The sequence below is a fragment of the Leptodactylus fuscus genome, chromosome 2 (genome assembly GCF_031893055.1).
Source record: "Leptodactylus fuscus isolate aLepFus1 chromosome 2, aLepFus1.hap2, whole genome shotgun sequence".
NCBI lineage: Eukaryota > Metazoa > Chordata > Amphibia > Anura > Leptodactylidae > Leptodactylus > Leptodactylus fuscus.
Window position 1 is genome coordinate 80,607,417 of NC_134266.1, and position 17,532 is coordinate 80,624,948.

The 17,532-nt window shown below is 41.4% G+C and overlaps 1 protein-coding gene across 1 annotated transcript in view; it reads right to left on the reverse strand.

Annotated features, from left to right (window-relative positions):
- Positions 1 to 16,563, reverse strand: part of PPM1J (protein phosphatase, Mg2+/Mn2+ dependent 1J) — a 44,757-nt gene extending 28,194 nt beyond the window's left edge. The window contains exons 1-2 of the mRNA XM_075264065.1: positions 15,959 to 16,563; positions 1,708 to 1,846 (exon numbers count right to left, since the gene is read on the reverse strand). Of these exons, the coding sequence (XP_075120166.1) occupies positions 1,708 to 1,846; positions 15,959 to 16,224 (405 nt within the window). The 5' untranslated portion in view covers positions 16,225 to 16,563. The remainder of the gene's footprint in view (positions 1 to 1,707; positions 1,847 to 15,958) is intronic.
- Positions 16,564 to 17,532: the final 969 nt, after the last annotated feature.

Sequence of the window (17,532 nt, forward strand, 5' to 3'; positions counted from 1 at the left end):
TGAAAACAACACCCTTCACCACTGAGCAAAAGTCCAGTTCTTTCTCTCCTTGGCCCAGGTAAGACACTTCTGGAGTTGTTTATTGGTCATGAGTGGCTTGACACATGGAATGCGACACTTGTAACCCATATCTGAGTATGGTGGATTTTGAAGCACTGACTCCAGCAGCAGTCCACTCCTTGTCAATCTTCCCCAAATATTTGAAAGGCCTTTTCTTAATCCTCTCAAGGCTGCGGTTATCCCGGTTGCTTGTGCTCCTTTTTCTACCAGACCTTTTCCTTCCTGTCAACTGTCTGTTAATATACTTTGGTATAGCACTCTGTGAACAGCCAGCTTCTTTAGCAATGACCTTTTGTGACTTACCCTCCTTTTGGAGTGTGTCAATGACAGCCTTCTGGATATTTGTCAAGTCAGCAATCTTCCCCATGATTTTGTTGCCTACTGAACCAGACTAAGGGACCTTTTTAAACACTTAGGAAGCCTTTGCAGCTGTTTTAGGTTAATTATTCTAATTTTATGAGATAATGACTTTTGGGTTTTCCTTGTCTGTAAGCCATAATCATCAACATTAACAGAAATAAACACTTGAAAAAGTTCAAAGTTCAAGCTTTTTACAACCTTTGCAATGCAAAGTCGTAAAATGTGCATGAGATTTGGTAAAATTGAATTAACTTTGCTGAACATTGAAGCAGATTACATGCCAAGTTTCTCGAGGTCAACCTGCTCTGACAGTGTACAAATGTCAATATACCCTAATGATGTAAAAACTTTGAGAGTGGTGAAATGGGCCAGTGTGTATGTGTATATATATATATATATATATATATATATATATATATATATATATATATATATATTGTGGGGAAGTTAGCTTGGTGGAAGCAGTGATGTGGACCCAAACAGTCAAGACAGGGACACGAAATTATTATTATTTAGAACAAAAACAGGAAAATAAATAAACCTTGACATCATGCATAGAATAAAGAAAAGAAAATACAGCCTTAATTTCAGGCAAAAACAAAATAAATACCTGCTCGTCTGAGCCACTAGCTAAACAGAACTGATAACCTAAGTATATGTGTGACTTACTTCCAGTCACACGAACAAAACAAGTGTAATATTGTCTCACCGGACTTAGGGTTACAGGACAGAACCATACACCTCCTTTCACCTCATGGAACTGCACTGGAATGCAGGATCTGCAGCCTTTTTCTGGTCCAGTAATGAGCCCAGGATCTACACCTAGCTGAGGCCTACTCCAGATCTGCCCTGGACCACACATATTACAAAGGCAATATCACAGCACCTAAACAATTTAATTATTCCCAATTCTAAACTACTGCTGTCTCCCTCATTAACTTGAACCACCTATTTCATGTTTTTCTACTGTTCCAGATGAAACAGGGAGAACGTGTACAGTATAAAGGTACATGCACATTAATGTGTGCATTTCCGAGGCCTGCCTGTGGCCTCCATGAGCCCTGACTTTTGCTCCTTGGCTCATGGCCCCATACACAAACCCGTGATAATACACAGGCCATTAGAATATAATGGGCCAGTATGCTAGCTGTTAAAAACACAGCTAACACACTGACAAAGCACATGTTTGTGGGCAAGAAGCCTTCAGAACGGTTGGTATATAATATATAATGTCAGAAATAAATTTGGAAAAATGCATACATAGTTTTTATTCATCTGAACACTTACCTTGCAAACTGTTTGTAGATCTGTATTTAAGTTGTGGTCACTGGATAAGCTGTTATGTTTGTCATCTCCATCATCTGCAACCACAAATTCACAACAAGCCTGGTCTTCATTGTGATGACTTTTTCCAGCATTAATCACTCTACAATAAAAATACTGACCATGTTAAACAACAGTTTGGATCCAGGGAATATTGAAAGGGTTAACTGCCATTATTCAGTTCCAGAATATTACAGCAACACACTAATCTCAAAATCTCATCATACTGATATCATGTACTATTCTTTACACAGAACACTACTCTGGCTCACAGTATGGAGTCCCATCAGGAGATGCCTTCTGCAATGTCATCCATATCATGTATTGTAATTATTGAGACAACTCCTTTAAGTTTCCTATACTTCTTCATTCACCAGAAACAGCTCATGCACAGATCCGCACAGTTCCTTACTACATGGCAGCACACCATGTGTTGCTTTATGCAGCAATGCATCTTATCTCAAGAAGCAAGGTTGGGCGTCTTTGGTATTAATAAAGCTTCCGCTTGGAATGAGGCGCACTTGATTCATTAAGATGCTACAATCTCGTAATAAAGCAGGTGCATGCCCATACTCTAGGATGAAAATCTGTGCCAGTCCGATTTCCTATATAACTTGTGCCAGTTTTCTGGCATACAAGCCCCAACTTGCTCTCTGCCCCGCTCTACCCACATGCACAGAAAGTGGCCAGTGAGGTACAAAATAGGGGATGTGGCACATCTTTGGTACAAGTAAGGGCCATGCACCATAGATGCATAGCCCTTTCTAGTGCTTCTAAAAGATAATGCAGTGATCAGAATAAAATGCTTTCCCCCTTACAGATACTGTATGAATCCAACAGTAAAAAGAAGAAAAAATGTATGGCCCCGTATGACACTGGGTACATACAGTGGTACAATATTACAGTATGGGACTATAGATTCCCAATCCTCTGTTCCAATAGCAGATAAGCCTATTACTCTCTTGCAATTGAAATCACATACGGTATATGTTTGCCATAATAATATGGTAACATAGTTGAGAGGTTGAATAAAAACCTAAGTCCAAGTCCATCCTATAATCCTATCATCTTGTCCCAGAGGAAGACAAAAAACCTGCATAATGAGCCAAGTTGTGGTTGCATACTTATGGGGTTATCTTTCTGCAAATTCCTAAGGGCTAGTTCACATTTAAAACCGCCTAGCTTATTTTTGTCCTGAAAAAAAAATGCTTTCTAATTAGGAAGGTTTTTTTTGACCTTTTTGACACATTTTTCGTCTCCCATTCGCTTCTATTGATGTCCTCAGGTGGAATCCGCCTGAAGAAAGGTCATGTCACTTCTTTTTTCTGCTAGAAGCAAAAAACTGCTACCAAAAAACGAAAGCTAGCAGTCTCCACAGACCACCATTGTATGGAGGCGGATTTTGAGGCGAACCCAAGCAGTGGTGCGTACCCAACCAGTAAGAGACAGGGACACAAAATATGCAGGAAACAAGTTTATTTAGAAAAAAAAAAGGAAAATAAATAAACCTTGACTTCAGGCACAAAATGAGCAAAACTAAAATATAGCTTTAACTTCAGGCAAAGCAAAACAAAATCCTGCTCGTCTGAGCGACTAACAAAACAGTAATGATAACCTAACTATACACGTGGATTACCAACAGCACCATGAACAAACCAAAAGGAACAATATTGTCTCACTGAACTCAGGGTTGCAGGACAGACCCAGACGCCTCCTCTCACTTTCCTGGGTCTGCCCTACAGTGTAAGATCTGCAGCCTTTTCTGGCCTAGTTATGAGCCACACCTAGGCATGAGGCCTACTCAAGACCTGCACTGTACCACACATAAGTTAAAAATCTGGGGGAGATATAGCGTGGTTCCAGCAGTTTGAAATGCTAAATGCTCTATGGGGTTGAGGTCGGCGAGCGGGCAGACCTATCGAGGGTCGTGAGGTCACTGGTGTGTTCATTAAGCCAGTCTTGTGCCAGCAACGAGCGATGACATGTTGCATTGTCCTATTGGTACACAGCAACCCCATCAGGGAACTCCAACACCAGAAAGGGTGCTGATTGTCTGCCATAAGTTGCATGTATCAAACACCGGTCATTGATCCCTGCACCCGGACAATGGGATCCGTCTGTGACCATGTGAACACGGCCCAGACCATGACTGAGTCACCTCGCATGCCTGGACAACTCCCTGTTGGCATGCAGGATCTATGGCTTCATAGGGCATCCATCACACTCTCACACTCCCATCGGTTCTGTACAACTGGAACCGTGATTCATCAGACCATGCCACATGCCGCCACTGCCCATGCCAGCCTTCGAGCTCTGTGTTGCGGAGTCAGCAAAGGGACACAGTTCAGGCGTTGACTGTTGAAGCCTAGGGGAGAGGCTGTATGCTAACCACACCCATCCTGCGTTTCACCCCTGGACGAAGGCGTATCCCTTGAAGAGTATCTGAGGTCTCTTCACAGGCCTATGGGAGGCGAGTAAACATAAAAACCAGTGTTACTCACCTCCGCTGGACTCCGGCGCTGGTCTTTGTCTTCTCCTGGACTACTGAAAAATGTCAGGGATCATTGAGGCCTTTGATTGAGCTTAGCTGTACATGGCATTGTGACACAAAGACGCAAGCATGACAACGTTAGTCACGCTTGCGTCATTGCGTCCCGACACCATGTGAGGTAATTAGGCCTCAGCGATCCCTAACATTATTCAGCAGCCTGGAAGAAGACAAAGACCAGAGTAGGAGAGTAACACTGTTTATTATGTTTTCTCACCTGCCATGGGTCCCTGAAGACACCCCAAAGTATAATAATGCAGTTCATTTTCAGACAGACAAAGGCTTGTAAATAATGTAATAATGTTGATTGTCCTGATGGTTTCATTTATTTTTTCGATTTATTGCCGAGCACTATATATATATATATATATATATATATATATATATATGTAAGGGTATGTGATGCAATAGCTAAACAGCTATAAACAGGAAATGTCTGTGGCAACTTCATGTGAAAAAACATATAGTGGATGTCAGTAATAATAAGCAGATGATAGGTCGGTCAGTTCGCCTCAACAGAATTTTCCAATGATCCATTAAAGTAACCATACAGCCAGCATAACCAACAAAGAAGTTCTGTGCAAAGCTTACACTTTATTACATGCTTGGTTGTGCTTTACCATTTCAGACAACTGGTCATTATTTAAGATACAATTAAACCTATTCTGAGCAAGAGTTGTGCTAAAGGTCTGTGGGTGCTTGACAATCTCGAAAGGGAAATTTGTCAGAATCCTAAAAAACTAAATAAACAATAAGTTATTCACGGAATGCCTTGAAGATATACAAGTTCATTGCAAATTACTAAATCAAGTTAAAGGGGCTATTTAGGATATAGATACTTTGACCTATCTTAAGAATTGGTCATCGTTATTAAATTGGTGGAAGTCTGACATCCAGTCACCAATATGGCACCCGCTCAGAAGCAAAGGGGCGCCATAACTACCAGGTCGCCCACAGTTTAACACAGCAGAACCCCTGCATTAATACCAGTGATTGTGGCGATCATGGTTAAACGTACTCCTCAAAAATGACAAGAAGAGAATTTTTACTAATAATTGTAGTGTGACCTCTGGCTGAGAATCTTATTTGTATTGATTTTATCTTGCATGGATAGAAGAAATAAATAATTGATATAGCACAGGCTAGCAGAGAGTTTAGTATGCTTTTCCCACAAGCTGAAAAACACTCTCAGCTCATTTGCCTTGTATATTTTCTAGGCTGATATCATTAGAACATCCTAATGCTTTTCACTCAATAGATTCAAGGTGGCTCCTTGAGAAGATCACAAGTTTGTGCTGCCAGGGTCTGGATGGTAGACTGGCAGATGTGTTAGCATTCTGCACGCAGTGATCTAAGAGCAGACTCCATCCCTTGGCTTGACCAGTCCTTAGGCTCAGCTCTAGGTAGTCTTAGGGAAACCAATCAGACCAGTGTGGTAGTCTCCTAAGTAGGGTTGAGCAATCGGAATCGGAAAAGATCGGATTTCGATCAGCGATCGAGTAAATTTCACGATCGCGATCGGAATTCTGACCCGATCTTTTCCAGCGGGATCGAGATCGGAGGTTATCTCAAGATCGGCTCAACCCAAAAAGTGACTTTTCCCATAGAGAAGCATTGACTAGGGTTGAAGATCGGGTTCGGAAAGGATCGGATTTCGATCGGCGATCGAGCAAATTTCACGATCGCGATCAGGATCGAGATAGGCTGGAAAATGATCGGAAATCGGATTTTAAAATCGATCTTGAAATCTCAAGATCGGCTCAACCCTACTCCTAAGTGATGAAGTTAGAAATAGCAAAGTAACAACTAGGATATATGTAATCAGAATGAGGATCAAAACAATACAAGGCAGCTAGCGATGTCGGAGTGATTACTGCTATTTATTAATCCTTGGCATAAAAGGATTACACTTCCTTGAACCTGGTCTCTTAAAAAAATAGGGCCTGAGAATCCGATTTTCAAAGGCAATCACAAAAACTTATATATCTGGAAGGTCTTGCAGAGCAGTCTGTTCTATGACTATATAAGCCTTCATCACAGATATGAGTAAACAAAAGCATTAGGCATAAAACACAATATATAGAGGAGAGACAACAAGAAGGGATGGCGGGGAGACGGGGAAAGAGGGATCAGAAACAATGATGGATACAAAATGTTTCCCACGGGGACCAAATAGTCTGGAAAGCTTCCACAGTGTTTTAGTGAGTGGCAGTGAGTATTCCAGACTACGTACACCGCCCCTCCCCTACTTATTATTGCTACTAGTTTGACATATAATTCTGCCAGGAGTAACTGTAAAAGAGCAAATAGCTAAAAAAAAGCCCAAGTCACCATAATATAGGAGATACTGGAACAATGAACTGCAAATATAGGAAAAATACATGCAGGCATAATGCACCTAAAAAGTCCCCAATTGGACCAGAAGAACGGATACCACAGGAGTGTACCTAGCAACATTCCCATCAGTAATGTGCAAAACAGCCAAAAAACGTGCATTTTGCTGTGAATTACTGTGCTTTTTCAATAAAATTGTCATGCAGATAAATGACAAATATTAGTAATGTGCTTTTCACACACTGAAAGCACAGGGTGTGTTGAAGAGTTAGTGGCTGCCGTATAGGCTCTCACTGCCAACACCCAAAAGAGTTAGTATATTTTTGGCATGTAGGAGGAAACTCATACAAACATGGGGACGATATACAAACTCCATACAGGAAAAATGCACTGCAAATACAGGAAAAATACATGCAGGCATAATGCAGCTAAAAGTTCCCTGACACAGGAAAAGAGCAATCTATTAGAACAGTCAAGAGAACTGTCATCTGTAACCACACAAGCAGCCAGAATTAGATAAACACACATAGAAGACGTTTCTTATATTTTAAGCTGTGAGATGTGCAGAATGTTCATTCCAGTGCACAGAGAAAGGTGCTTGCAGATGTGCTGTGAGGAAAACAACCCCATACCTCGGTATTCACTGTGTGAAGACAGAAAAGTCCCTCCTCCTTCCACTCACTGGAAGACATGTTAAAACTGATGTATCTATGGACCGGACATCCCTAGTACCAGAGAGTGAACTGCAAATTAGCTAGACGGGGGGCACTTAGTGGCAGGAACTTAAGAGAGATTTGTCAGGCAGAAAGCAGCAAGATTTTTGAATAAAGTGCATTACATTTTGGTCCAGACTCACATGTTCTATTAAATGAGACTAAAATGTCTGAAAAGATAGTAACCATTTAAAATTATTGAAACTTTCCACTACATTTACAGAATTAGTAAATGAGAACAATTGCCTCTAACCACAATTTCATGCACAGGAAAGGCTTGATAACACAAAACATCCTCTATGTTTCCTTACTATACCACTTTTTTTTAGTTACTAGTTCTGTTTAGTCTTGAATACGCTGCTACAGCCATAGTGTTAAGATATATATAGACATACAATCATACATAGACAATACCTTTGGTTTCTTGCTTCAGAGACTCTGACTACTGAAGCCTGAACAGAACCCTCAAATCAAAGACAGTTTTCAGGAATGTGATATAACCAACACATTTCGGCAAATTACGGTATATCCAGTGGAAATACAGCTTGAGACGGACAGGCTCAAATTTACCATCTAGCAAGTCACCAAACCTGAAATATCAGTAGAACTATTTAAAATCTTCAGAATTGAGGATCAGCAACTTTCAATACATGCTGACTTTGTTTAAATAAGAAAAAAGTTATAAGAATAAAGTTCAGAAAAACAGGTCACAGAGAGGGAGGTTAGTGACATGTTCATACCAACTAACAATTATTTCACTGCTTTTAGGAGGAGCTTTTTTTGCCAACTTTCTGCAGATTTTGGAACACGTTCGGTGCCACGATCCATATGATATCTGTCCACAAACTGCCTCCCACTGAGCGTATATGTGTGGCAGTTTACAGGGCCATGGATGCTTCCCCTACAGATTTGACATTTTTGTTGTGTACCTATATGGTAACATGTCAATACTTTGTGCTGATCCCGTGTTGTGGGGTACATATGGATTAACCTCATTGAATGGGGCTAATATTGCATGTGGATCTGTCGTATTTCAGCTTGCAAATCCATATACAAAATCTGAGGCTCAGTCTCTGACTTCTGGAATGGCTTCCTTGGATACAGAAATATCTGTCAGGGGGTGTTCACAACTACCGTTGTAAATGTCCATTGTCCATGTTGTCTTCCATCATAGGATGACAGCAACGGAGCTTAAACTGTCTCAGACTGAGGCTGGTCTTACACAATCGTAGTGGTTTTTGCGGTCCGCAATTTGCGGATCTGCAACACAAATTTCACTAAAAAATCTCATTCCGCAGATGTCCGTGTGCAAGGCTCCGTGTGCACCCGTTTTTTTGCGGATACGCAAAAAACAACACACACCCCCAATCGCAATGTTGACATCCGCAATTGCAGATATACACTGAAGTATGTTCAGTGTATATCCGCAAAACTGCACGCACCCATAGACTTGTATGGGACAGTGCGTGCCGTAAAAACACGGCCATTACGGACATGCGGTATACTGTCCAGACCACAGTTACGGCACGCCACACCACGGACAAAATCTACGGTGGTGTATGAGGCCGCATATAAAACACTGGGGCCAGAATTTAAAATCCACAATTGCGGACCATTTGCGGTCTAAAACTACGGTCGTGTAAGACCAGCCTAACGGAAGATAAAGTTGTGCATGCAGGGCCTTCCATTACAATGGTAAACAGATATAACTTCTGTCATGTTGTTTACATTAGTGTCAATGGGAATGGAGACAGAATCAGTTTGAGCCGGTTCTCTCATCCTATGATGGAAGACAACAACGGACATTTACAATGGTAGTGGTGACTTCCCCTTACATAAAGATACTGTAAGAGTATTTTGATGCACGCATTTTGGCGGGGAATATCTCATGCAGATCTGAAATCACTGTCCATAAATAAATTTTGCCCTTTCTAATAGAATAGAAACAATATAATAGTCTGGAAATCTTCATCATTTCTGCAAAAATCTGCAGAGTTTCAGCCCTGTGGGAATATACACTAAAGTATGAGGCAAACAAATTCATCAGTGAGGACCTACTGCCTAAGGCTGGGATCACATGTGCGCTCGTGAGTGCTCGGAGAATCCGTCCCCCATTCCTCTTGAAAAATGTGGGGAGAAAAGTCCTGCAAACATTTTTCGGGTGAAAACTGGGTGGACCCCATTTAAGTCTATAGGGTCCACTAGTTTCTGCAGGTAACCGCTTTTTAAGTGGTTTGGGTTTCCGTTTTTCAAGTCCCCAATCGGACCTGAAGAATGGAAACCCAATTGCAGGTGTGAACCTAGTGTCATTTCCATCAGCCAAAAGAAATGTACATTATACTGTAAATTACTGTGTTTGTGCAATAAATTATAAAGCAGATAAATAACAAATATTAGTAATGTGCTTCTCACACACTGAAAGCACAGAGAGCGTTGCGGAGTTAGCGGCTGCCGTATGGGCTCTCACTGCCAACACCCAAAAGGGTCAGTATATTTTTGGCATGAAGGAGGAAACCCACACAAACATGCAGGAGAATATACAAACTGAAGCCCAGGATCCCAATGCTGCAAGGCAATAGTGCTAACCACTGAGCCACCATGCTGCCCATAGACTGTGTGAAAACTGATGTAATTCAGGTTAATACACACAGTTTTGCCAGATATGTTTTGTTTGCATGTTAGAATACACCATGATAGTACATACGGTATATACATACACAACAGACAGTCCTGCTAGGCAGCCTGAACTCCAGGATGACACATACCTCCACTAATAGATTGCAATAATCATTTAGGACAGGACTGACTACAATGGAGATATATATATATATATATATATATATATATATATATACACACACACACACACACACACACACACACACCCGTATATAGGTTCTCACTCCCTGAATGTAAACAAGAATGGTTCAATTCATTGACTGGAAGCAGAGAACTTAAACATGGCAGGGAACTAAGGCACACGGTATATAAGATTAATATACATACAAAGATTTAAAAAAAAGTAGCCATTCTACAGATGAGAGAGAAATAAACACGTTATGTCTGCATCAGCAAACTGTGCACATGAAGGCAGCCCCTATCTGACTTCCTTTGTGGGTTAGTGAGGAGCAATGTGTTGTGCTTACTAGTTATTACGCTCGCAGTCTTGTGACTATACGTTAGGAGGCCCAGAAATATTTTCATGGAACTTGTTCCTCTATTGCTAAGACTCCCTGCTGTTTGGTTGTATTTCATTTTTCTGCACGGTGTCTGTCTCATAAATGAAATGAGTCAGAGGGACTAATGGGGGTGAATTAAAGTGTGAAGAGGGTTTTCTCATGAGGACACCCATGTTCATACCCTAATACGGTATATGGACAGCGTAAGGTGGGTCTTATGTCCAATACTCCCCTTTGTGTTCCAGAACAAAAACCTTCTCTGTTAGGCCCGGTTCACATCTGCGTTCGGGTATCTGTTCAGGGAGTCTGCTTGGGGACCCCCTGAATGGAAATCGGTTAAAAAGCGGTTACCTAAGGAAACCACACGGACCCCATAAACTATAAAAGGGTCTGTGTGGTTTCCACTAGGTTTCTATACGTATCATGTGGAGAGAAAAGTGCTGCTTGCAGGACTTTTCTCTCCATATGTTTCATGCACAAACCAATTAGAAACTACACAGACCTCATTATAGTCTATGGCGTCCGTGGATTTCCCTGGTAACTGATTTTAATGCATATAGATTTCCGTTCAGGGGGGTCCCCAAGTGGACTCCCCGAACAGAAACCCAAACCAGATGTGAATGAGGCCTTACAATGGTTTCCACAATTTTCGTCCTAGAGCCCACTAATATTGTAACCTGTATTTTTCCTATTAGGCCTCACTGTGTTATGTAGAACAAACATCCCTGTTTGTCCCCTCTCTGTGAGTGATGTCAGAGTGTATGGAAACCCTGATTATACAGTTATGGCTGCTCAGACATCCACACTAAGCACCACAATAGTGAACTGCTGAGTTCTAGATGACGGTGGAATTTTGGATATGGTCTCAGAAATACTTTTGGCTACAACTGCAGTCTTCAGAATAAGGGATTGTTTTGTGAGTCCCTTGTTCAGGTGCCAGCGATGCTCATGATGCGTGCATAATGAAAATGTAGTAAACATTTGCTATTTAGAGATATTATGTGGGACATATTTGATTTAAAGGGACTTTATCATTTGGAAATGTAATTTTTAGAGAAGCACATCCTTGCATAGCCTTTAGAAAGGCTATTTCACACATACCTTTAGTATGTAAATTGCCTCAGTAGATGTTGAATAAGCCTGTTTATATTCATATCCTAATGAGCTTAAACAGTGCACCGGAAGTGTCTGTGTGCACTGTCTGCTCTGTGTATGTATAGCAGAGGCTGCTGAGCTGATGACTCATCTCTGCTGTGCATACACAGAGCAGACAGTGCACACCGACACTTCCGGCGCACGGTCTTAGCTCATCAACATATGAATAAAAACGGGCTCATTCAAAATCTATGAGGCAATTTACATACTAAAGATAGGTGTGAAATAGCCTTTCTAAAGGCTATGCAAGGATGTGCTTATCTAAAAATGACATTTCCCAATGATAGAGCTCCTTTAAAGACTATTTCCATTTTTATGTTGCGCAATATTGTTTGTTACACTGCAAGGTAACCTGTACTCAGATTAAGGGTATACACACAAACCTGGTTGGTTCCATATATTTTAGCTATGGTGGTACAAACCTATGTAGAACTTCCCTCTATAGTGGAACTGCAATGTTAGCAAACAAGATGATGAAGAATGGCCCCAAAGGCTTAGGGCGTGGGGGGTACTATGCAAAGAATCCAAATTGGGCGTATGGACACATGAAAGATTCTAACATTGCTGGAGAGAAACATGATAAACTTTCATCGACAGGTTGTGGAAAAACACAACATGTCATTTTAGCTGCAGAAATGTTAGCGTTTTACCTATGGATTTAATAAGGAAAGTAAAAACGCAACAAAAATACAATAAAAATGCGGAAGAAAAAAACTAATTAGTTTTTTTTGTGCAATGTTTTTGACCTGCAGTTCGCTGTGTTGAGCCTTATGCGGTGTTCATACATTCGCCGCTGACTGCCCTTTGTGTTTCCATCTAAATCTCCAGAAAAAACTATATAGTGGCGGCTTGCCGGTGGTCAGTTTAAAAAAAACATTCATTTCAATGGGTTTTTAAAGGAAACCGATGGTGTACGTATGCAGCCTCTCCACGGTCAAATTGGGGTTTTTGCACAGACAAAAAGTCAGAAATGCAGGAATTTGGGTCCGTGCAATAAAACCGGTGTGAGAACGCTGCATTAGCCTCAAGGAGTTTTCCAGGCTAAATAATTTCTGACCTATCCTTAGGCTAAGCTATCAATTAAAGATTGCCAAAGGTCTGACACCCAGGCTCTGGGCAGATCAGCTGTTTGAAGAGGCTGTAATCACTTGTCGGACCCCTACGGACCTTCAATTGATAATCAATTGGTCATCAATTTAAAAGTCCCAGAAAACTCTTTAATATGCCACTGCCTACAAAATGCTACATGAGAATATCATAGGATAGGTCAGGAGTAGGGTTGAGCGATTGGGATCGGAAAACATCAGATCCCGATCGGCGATCGAGGAAATTTCATGCTCAACTTACCTGCACAGAAGCACTGCACCTGCCGCTCCACGCTGCTCTCGTTCATTTTCTTTCTACTGTGCATGCCTGCAGAGCGCCGTGCTTGCCCCCGTGCATGCCACAACAAGCCCCGCTTACTCCCAGCATCAGTAACACTAGCCTACGTGCTCTGCAGACATGTGAATTAGAAAGAAGAGGAGCAAGAGCAGTGTGGAGCGGCAGGGGATCTGTGCAGGTAAGGGGACAGCAGGGAGGACTTAAGTAGCCGGGGGATTTTTTAATCACTACACAGCGTGGAGTCCAAATATTGAAGTGTTCAATTTTTGAATTCCACGCTGTGTAGTGAACAGGATTGTTTTTAAATAACGATTTTCGATCAGTAACAAATCCCATTGACTTACATTAGGATCGGAAATGGGATCGGGATCAGGTTCGGATGGAAAATGATCGGAAATCGGGTTTTAAAAACGATCCTGAAATCTCAAGATCGGCTCAACCCGAGTCAGGAGATGCTGAGTTTGGAGAATCATTTATACCATCCTCTGATAATGGCACTCCATCTTCATCGTTGGTCTATTAATGAACCTAGTCATTAATAAGACATGATAACTAAGTCTAGTGCTACAAGGTGACTTTAGCTGCAACTCCTGTCGTGCGACCAAAGATCACCAAGTCCTTCACTCATTTTAGTACATGGAGTCATACTACGACCCCAAACATTGCACACATTTTTTGTGACTTGAAGTCACGGTCATGGTACTGCATGAGTGAAGGAGTCACAAGGCAAAATGGATTAAAAGGAGCAAAGGTCGCTATTTTGCCAAAATCACTGAGTAGCTCTAACCTAACTCTGAGGGACTTCATGTATGACATATTAGACCTCTGTAGCATGACTTACCACAGTGCCTGTATTAATAAGTAACAACTCCACAAACAATAGCACCTGCATTTTTACTTGATGCAAGGCAAATATATTTAGAGTCCAAGCTCAGGTAACTTGAATGTATTGGATTACAAATTATTGACTGATCATGTTTTATAGCAAGAGGTGACATTGCCTATTTTTACCTGGGAGATGATACAAAGTATGAAACTCTATATACTACAATAATCAGAGCAAAATATACAAAAAAGGCCATGACATGTCACAAGGAACAGTCCCCTAAAATATGCACATGTGTCAATGTCGGCTCTCCTCAAAAAACTGAAAATGGGCCCTAGAGAGAAGACCCAAGAAGAACCAATGCAAACCAAAGGGGTTTACTATCCGATTGGTGTCTATATTTCCACTGATCACAATTTGATTATCTGATGATGTCATTTTTCTCCCTGCACTGGCTACTTTCTACCCACTACATTGTCCAATTTTGTTCCAAACTTACTATAACTCATAATTGTGATTCACCTTCTGTCATTTACCAGCGAATATACTAATGAAAGTGGAACAAAGCTGAGCAAAAATCTGTAAGAGGCCAGCTTCACATCTGCTTGTAGTCTGTAGTATCAGAGGAACAGAAAAATGGAGAAAAATGAATTTGATTAAACCCTCCAATTTCAATTGGTGATTTTCAACATTTGTCATCATTTTACATCCATTCCCATGTTTTCTGTTTCTTTGATGTGGAATAGATTGAAGAGGACTTTTTATCTGCTCAAACAGATACCTGATGAATAGGACAAAACCACTTTTTACACTGAATTCAGATCATACTCCATTTGTATCCATTTTGTGTGTTTGGAATGGGGGGGGTGATAGTTAATTCAGTGGATTAGCAACAGTCTATGGATATATAAGGCTGAAGAAGTAGGAGAACAAGTCTTCTGTATATTTGAGCAGATTTGTTAAAAAACGTAAAATTCAATACAGTTGTGAACTTTGCCTTAGTAACACCTAGCTATAGGATACTTTGTCATAGGTTCACATTTCTTGCACAGTTGCAGATTCTAATCATAGATTGTAAGCTCTTACGGGCAGGGCCCTCAGTCCCATTGTGTGAAATGACTTTCTTTGTAATGTATCTTTCTGTCTGTATTTGAACCCTACAAATTGTACAGCGCTGCGGAATATGTTGGCGCTATATAAATAACATTTATTATGAGTATTATTATTATTATTATAATCTACACAAACATAAATAGGTTTTAGACGGGTTTTCCAATTTTTTGAAGACAACCTGGTCTGTCCTATTAGACTTCATAAAGGGGGACCTGATAAACTCTGGGGAATACTTAGTAAATTTAATGCAAAGACAAACTACAAGCAGGAAAGCAGATTGCCATGGGAAACATTAGTTTTGATCATCCCTTCTTGAGATAATCTCCTTGCTGTGACTTGATCTCTGTTTGCTTTTAGGAGACAGAAACACTCTTGTGTATATACAGAGGCTAAGAAGTGTGGAGATGTAGACCTGCTCAGGTAGATATCAGTGTATGCAATCTAAATAGGCCAGCAGCAGAAAGCTCCCTGGCCTGCAGAATATATCAGTCTTCATTCTAGAAGCTGGCACTGGAAACATTCAGGTGCAGGCTCTGTATGGAAGCAATAGATGTTTGCACCCACAGACAGCAAAGACTAGGGGGACCTGAAAACAAAGTATACTAAAAAGTTTTCAAACTTTCCAATGTTCAAAGCTCTAATAAATAAAAGTTTGTAAAAAATAATAATATTTAAAGAAACAGAACTAATATTAACCTTACAGCATATGAGACAAATAACACCAAATGATGCCACCCTAGATAGCCAATGTGGTTTCTGAGAGGCTGCCCTCCTATAATATAAGTGTGTGTGTATGGGCACACACACACACACACACACACACACACACACACACACACACACACACACACACACACACACACACACACGATTTATCTGTCCATTAGCTGCTAGCATATGTGCTGCAAACACTCTCTATACAGTATACTGTACATATCGCTGCCATATACCATCGTGTACTCACTCTGCATAGCCTGTCCCCCAGTGCAGCTCCTCCGGGCTCTTCAGGGTCAGCACGATCCTGGCATTGTGATCGCCCGATTTCTGGAACTCCTCTGGCGATAACTTCAGGAAGGGGGGGCGACAGGGGGGCTGAGGTTTGGCAACAGGAGAGATTGGGGTCTCCTCCTTCTCCTTCTCAAGGGTACAGGAGGCGGGCAAGGCAGTTTGCTTGCTGGACAGAGACCCCCCCAACAGCCCGGTTACAGCAGCTTTCACTCTGCTGATCATCGCTGGAACTGGAGCCGACTCTCTGCAGTCAGCAGCGGCATGCAGGCGCACCCACACCGCCCCTGGGGCACCCAGCTAGTGGGGCAGCTAGGACACCTCATACAGTGCGCAGGCACAGGTGTACACACAGGAGAGCAGTGACTGGACACCCGGATGTTATGCTGGGGTTCTTCAGAGTGACACCCAGTGGTGTGCACCAGGATCTGCCCAGCCCACTGCACTGCTTCCCAGTGCTCACCCCTATGGGGCTCCAGTAATGATAGGTGACATGCCCATGGTGACCTCTCCTGTGTGGCTCTGCTGCAGCAGTGAGCTCTGTGCCAGTCCTTGTGCTGGAGTCATCTCCTCCACCAGCCCCCACTGCTGCAGCTCTCTGCTGCTTCCTACTAGGCTTCAGCTTTTCTTAGCTCCATAATTGCAGTCCATTTATTATTATACATTAGGCAGGACTTGCCAAACAATAACATCAGCAAATGGATCTGACCTTCAAGTGAGAGTCCAAGGAGGATCGGCTTTCCTTCAGCTGAATATTAATAATACTAGCAGTAGTAGTAGGAATACTACTACTCTTATCAATGCATTATTCCATTTATTATTATTATTATTATTATTAATCAAATTATTATTACTATTATATGATTTGGTTCTGCATGCTAATAACATCACATGCTTTTGTTGCTATGTTGTTTTTGTTATTTTGGGCAGTATTTGAGAACTTCCTCATCTGCTTATTTCCTGGGACAGCATTTTAGGGCTTATTTATATTTCTGTTATTTATGGCCATGAATTAAAATTATATTAACATTGCGTAGTCCCATTGACTTTAATGAGGGCATGAGCCCAATGACATACATCATACACTGTAACCCATTTTGGTGTTTTGTTTATCTAAATTTCTTCATCAACTCCAAAGTTTTAAAGAGGAATTTTTACTACCTCCATAAATTCAAGTTCTTAGCGTCTGTTAATAGGTGATGCGCTACTGATTCCAGCAATGTTGGATTTTTTCTCTAGCCCCCACCAGTCCCAAGCAACAAGAAAATGTCTTAAGCACTGAGGTATGTGACATGTGCCTGCACCTTTGGCGTATGGAGGAAGTAGAAGGTATCTAAGAGTTGTTTAGGGATACTAGAGAGAGAAGTGAAGGTGCTAGCAGTAAATTAGGTTTGTTTGGTGAGGTGAAGAGGGGAGTTATAAGCTTTGAGCATAAATCCGAAGTGACGAAAATCTGCAGATGTCTTTGATTTTCTCCACAGACGTTCAGCACTCCTTGAGCACCGTTGAAGAAAACATGTTTGAAGAGTGTCG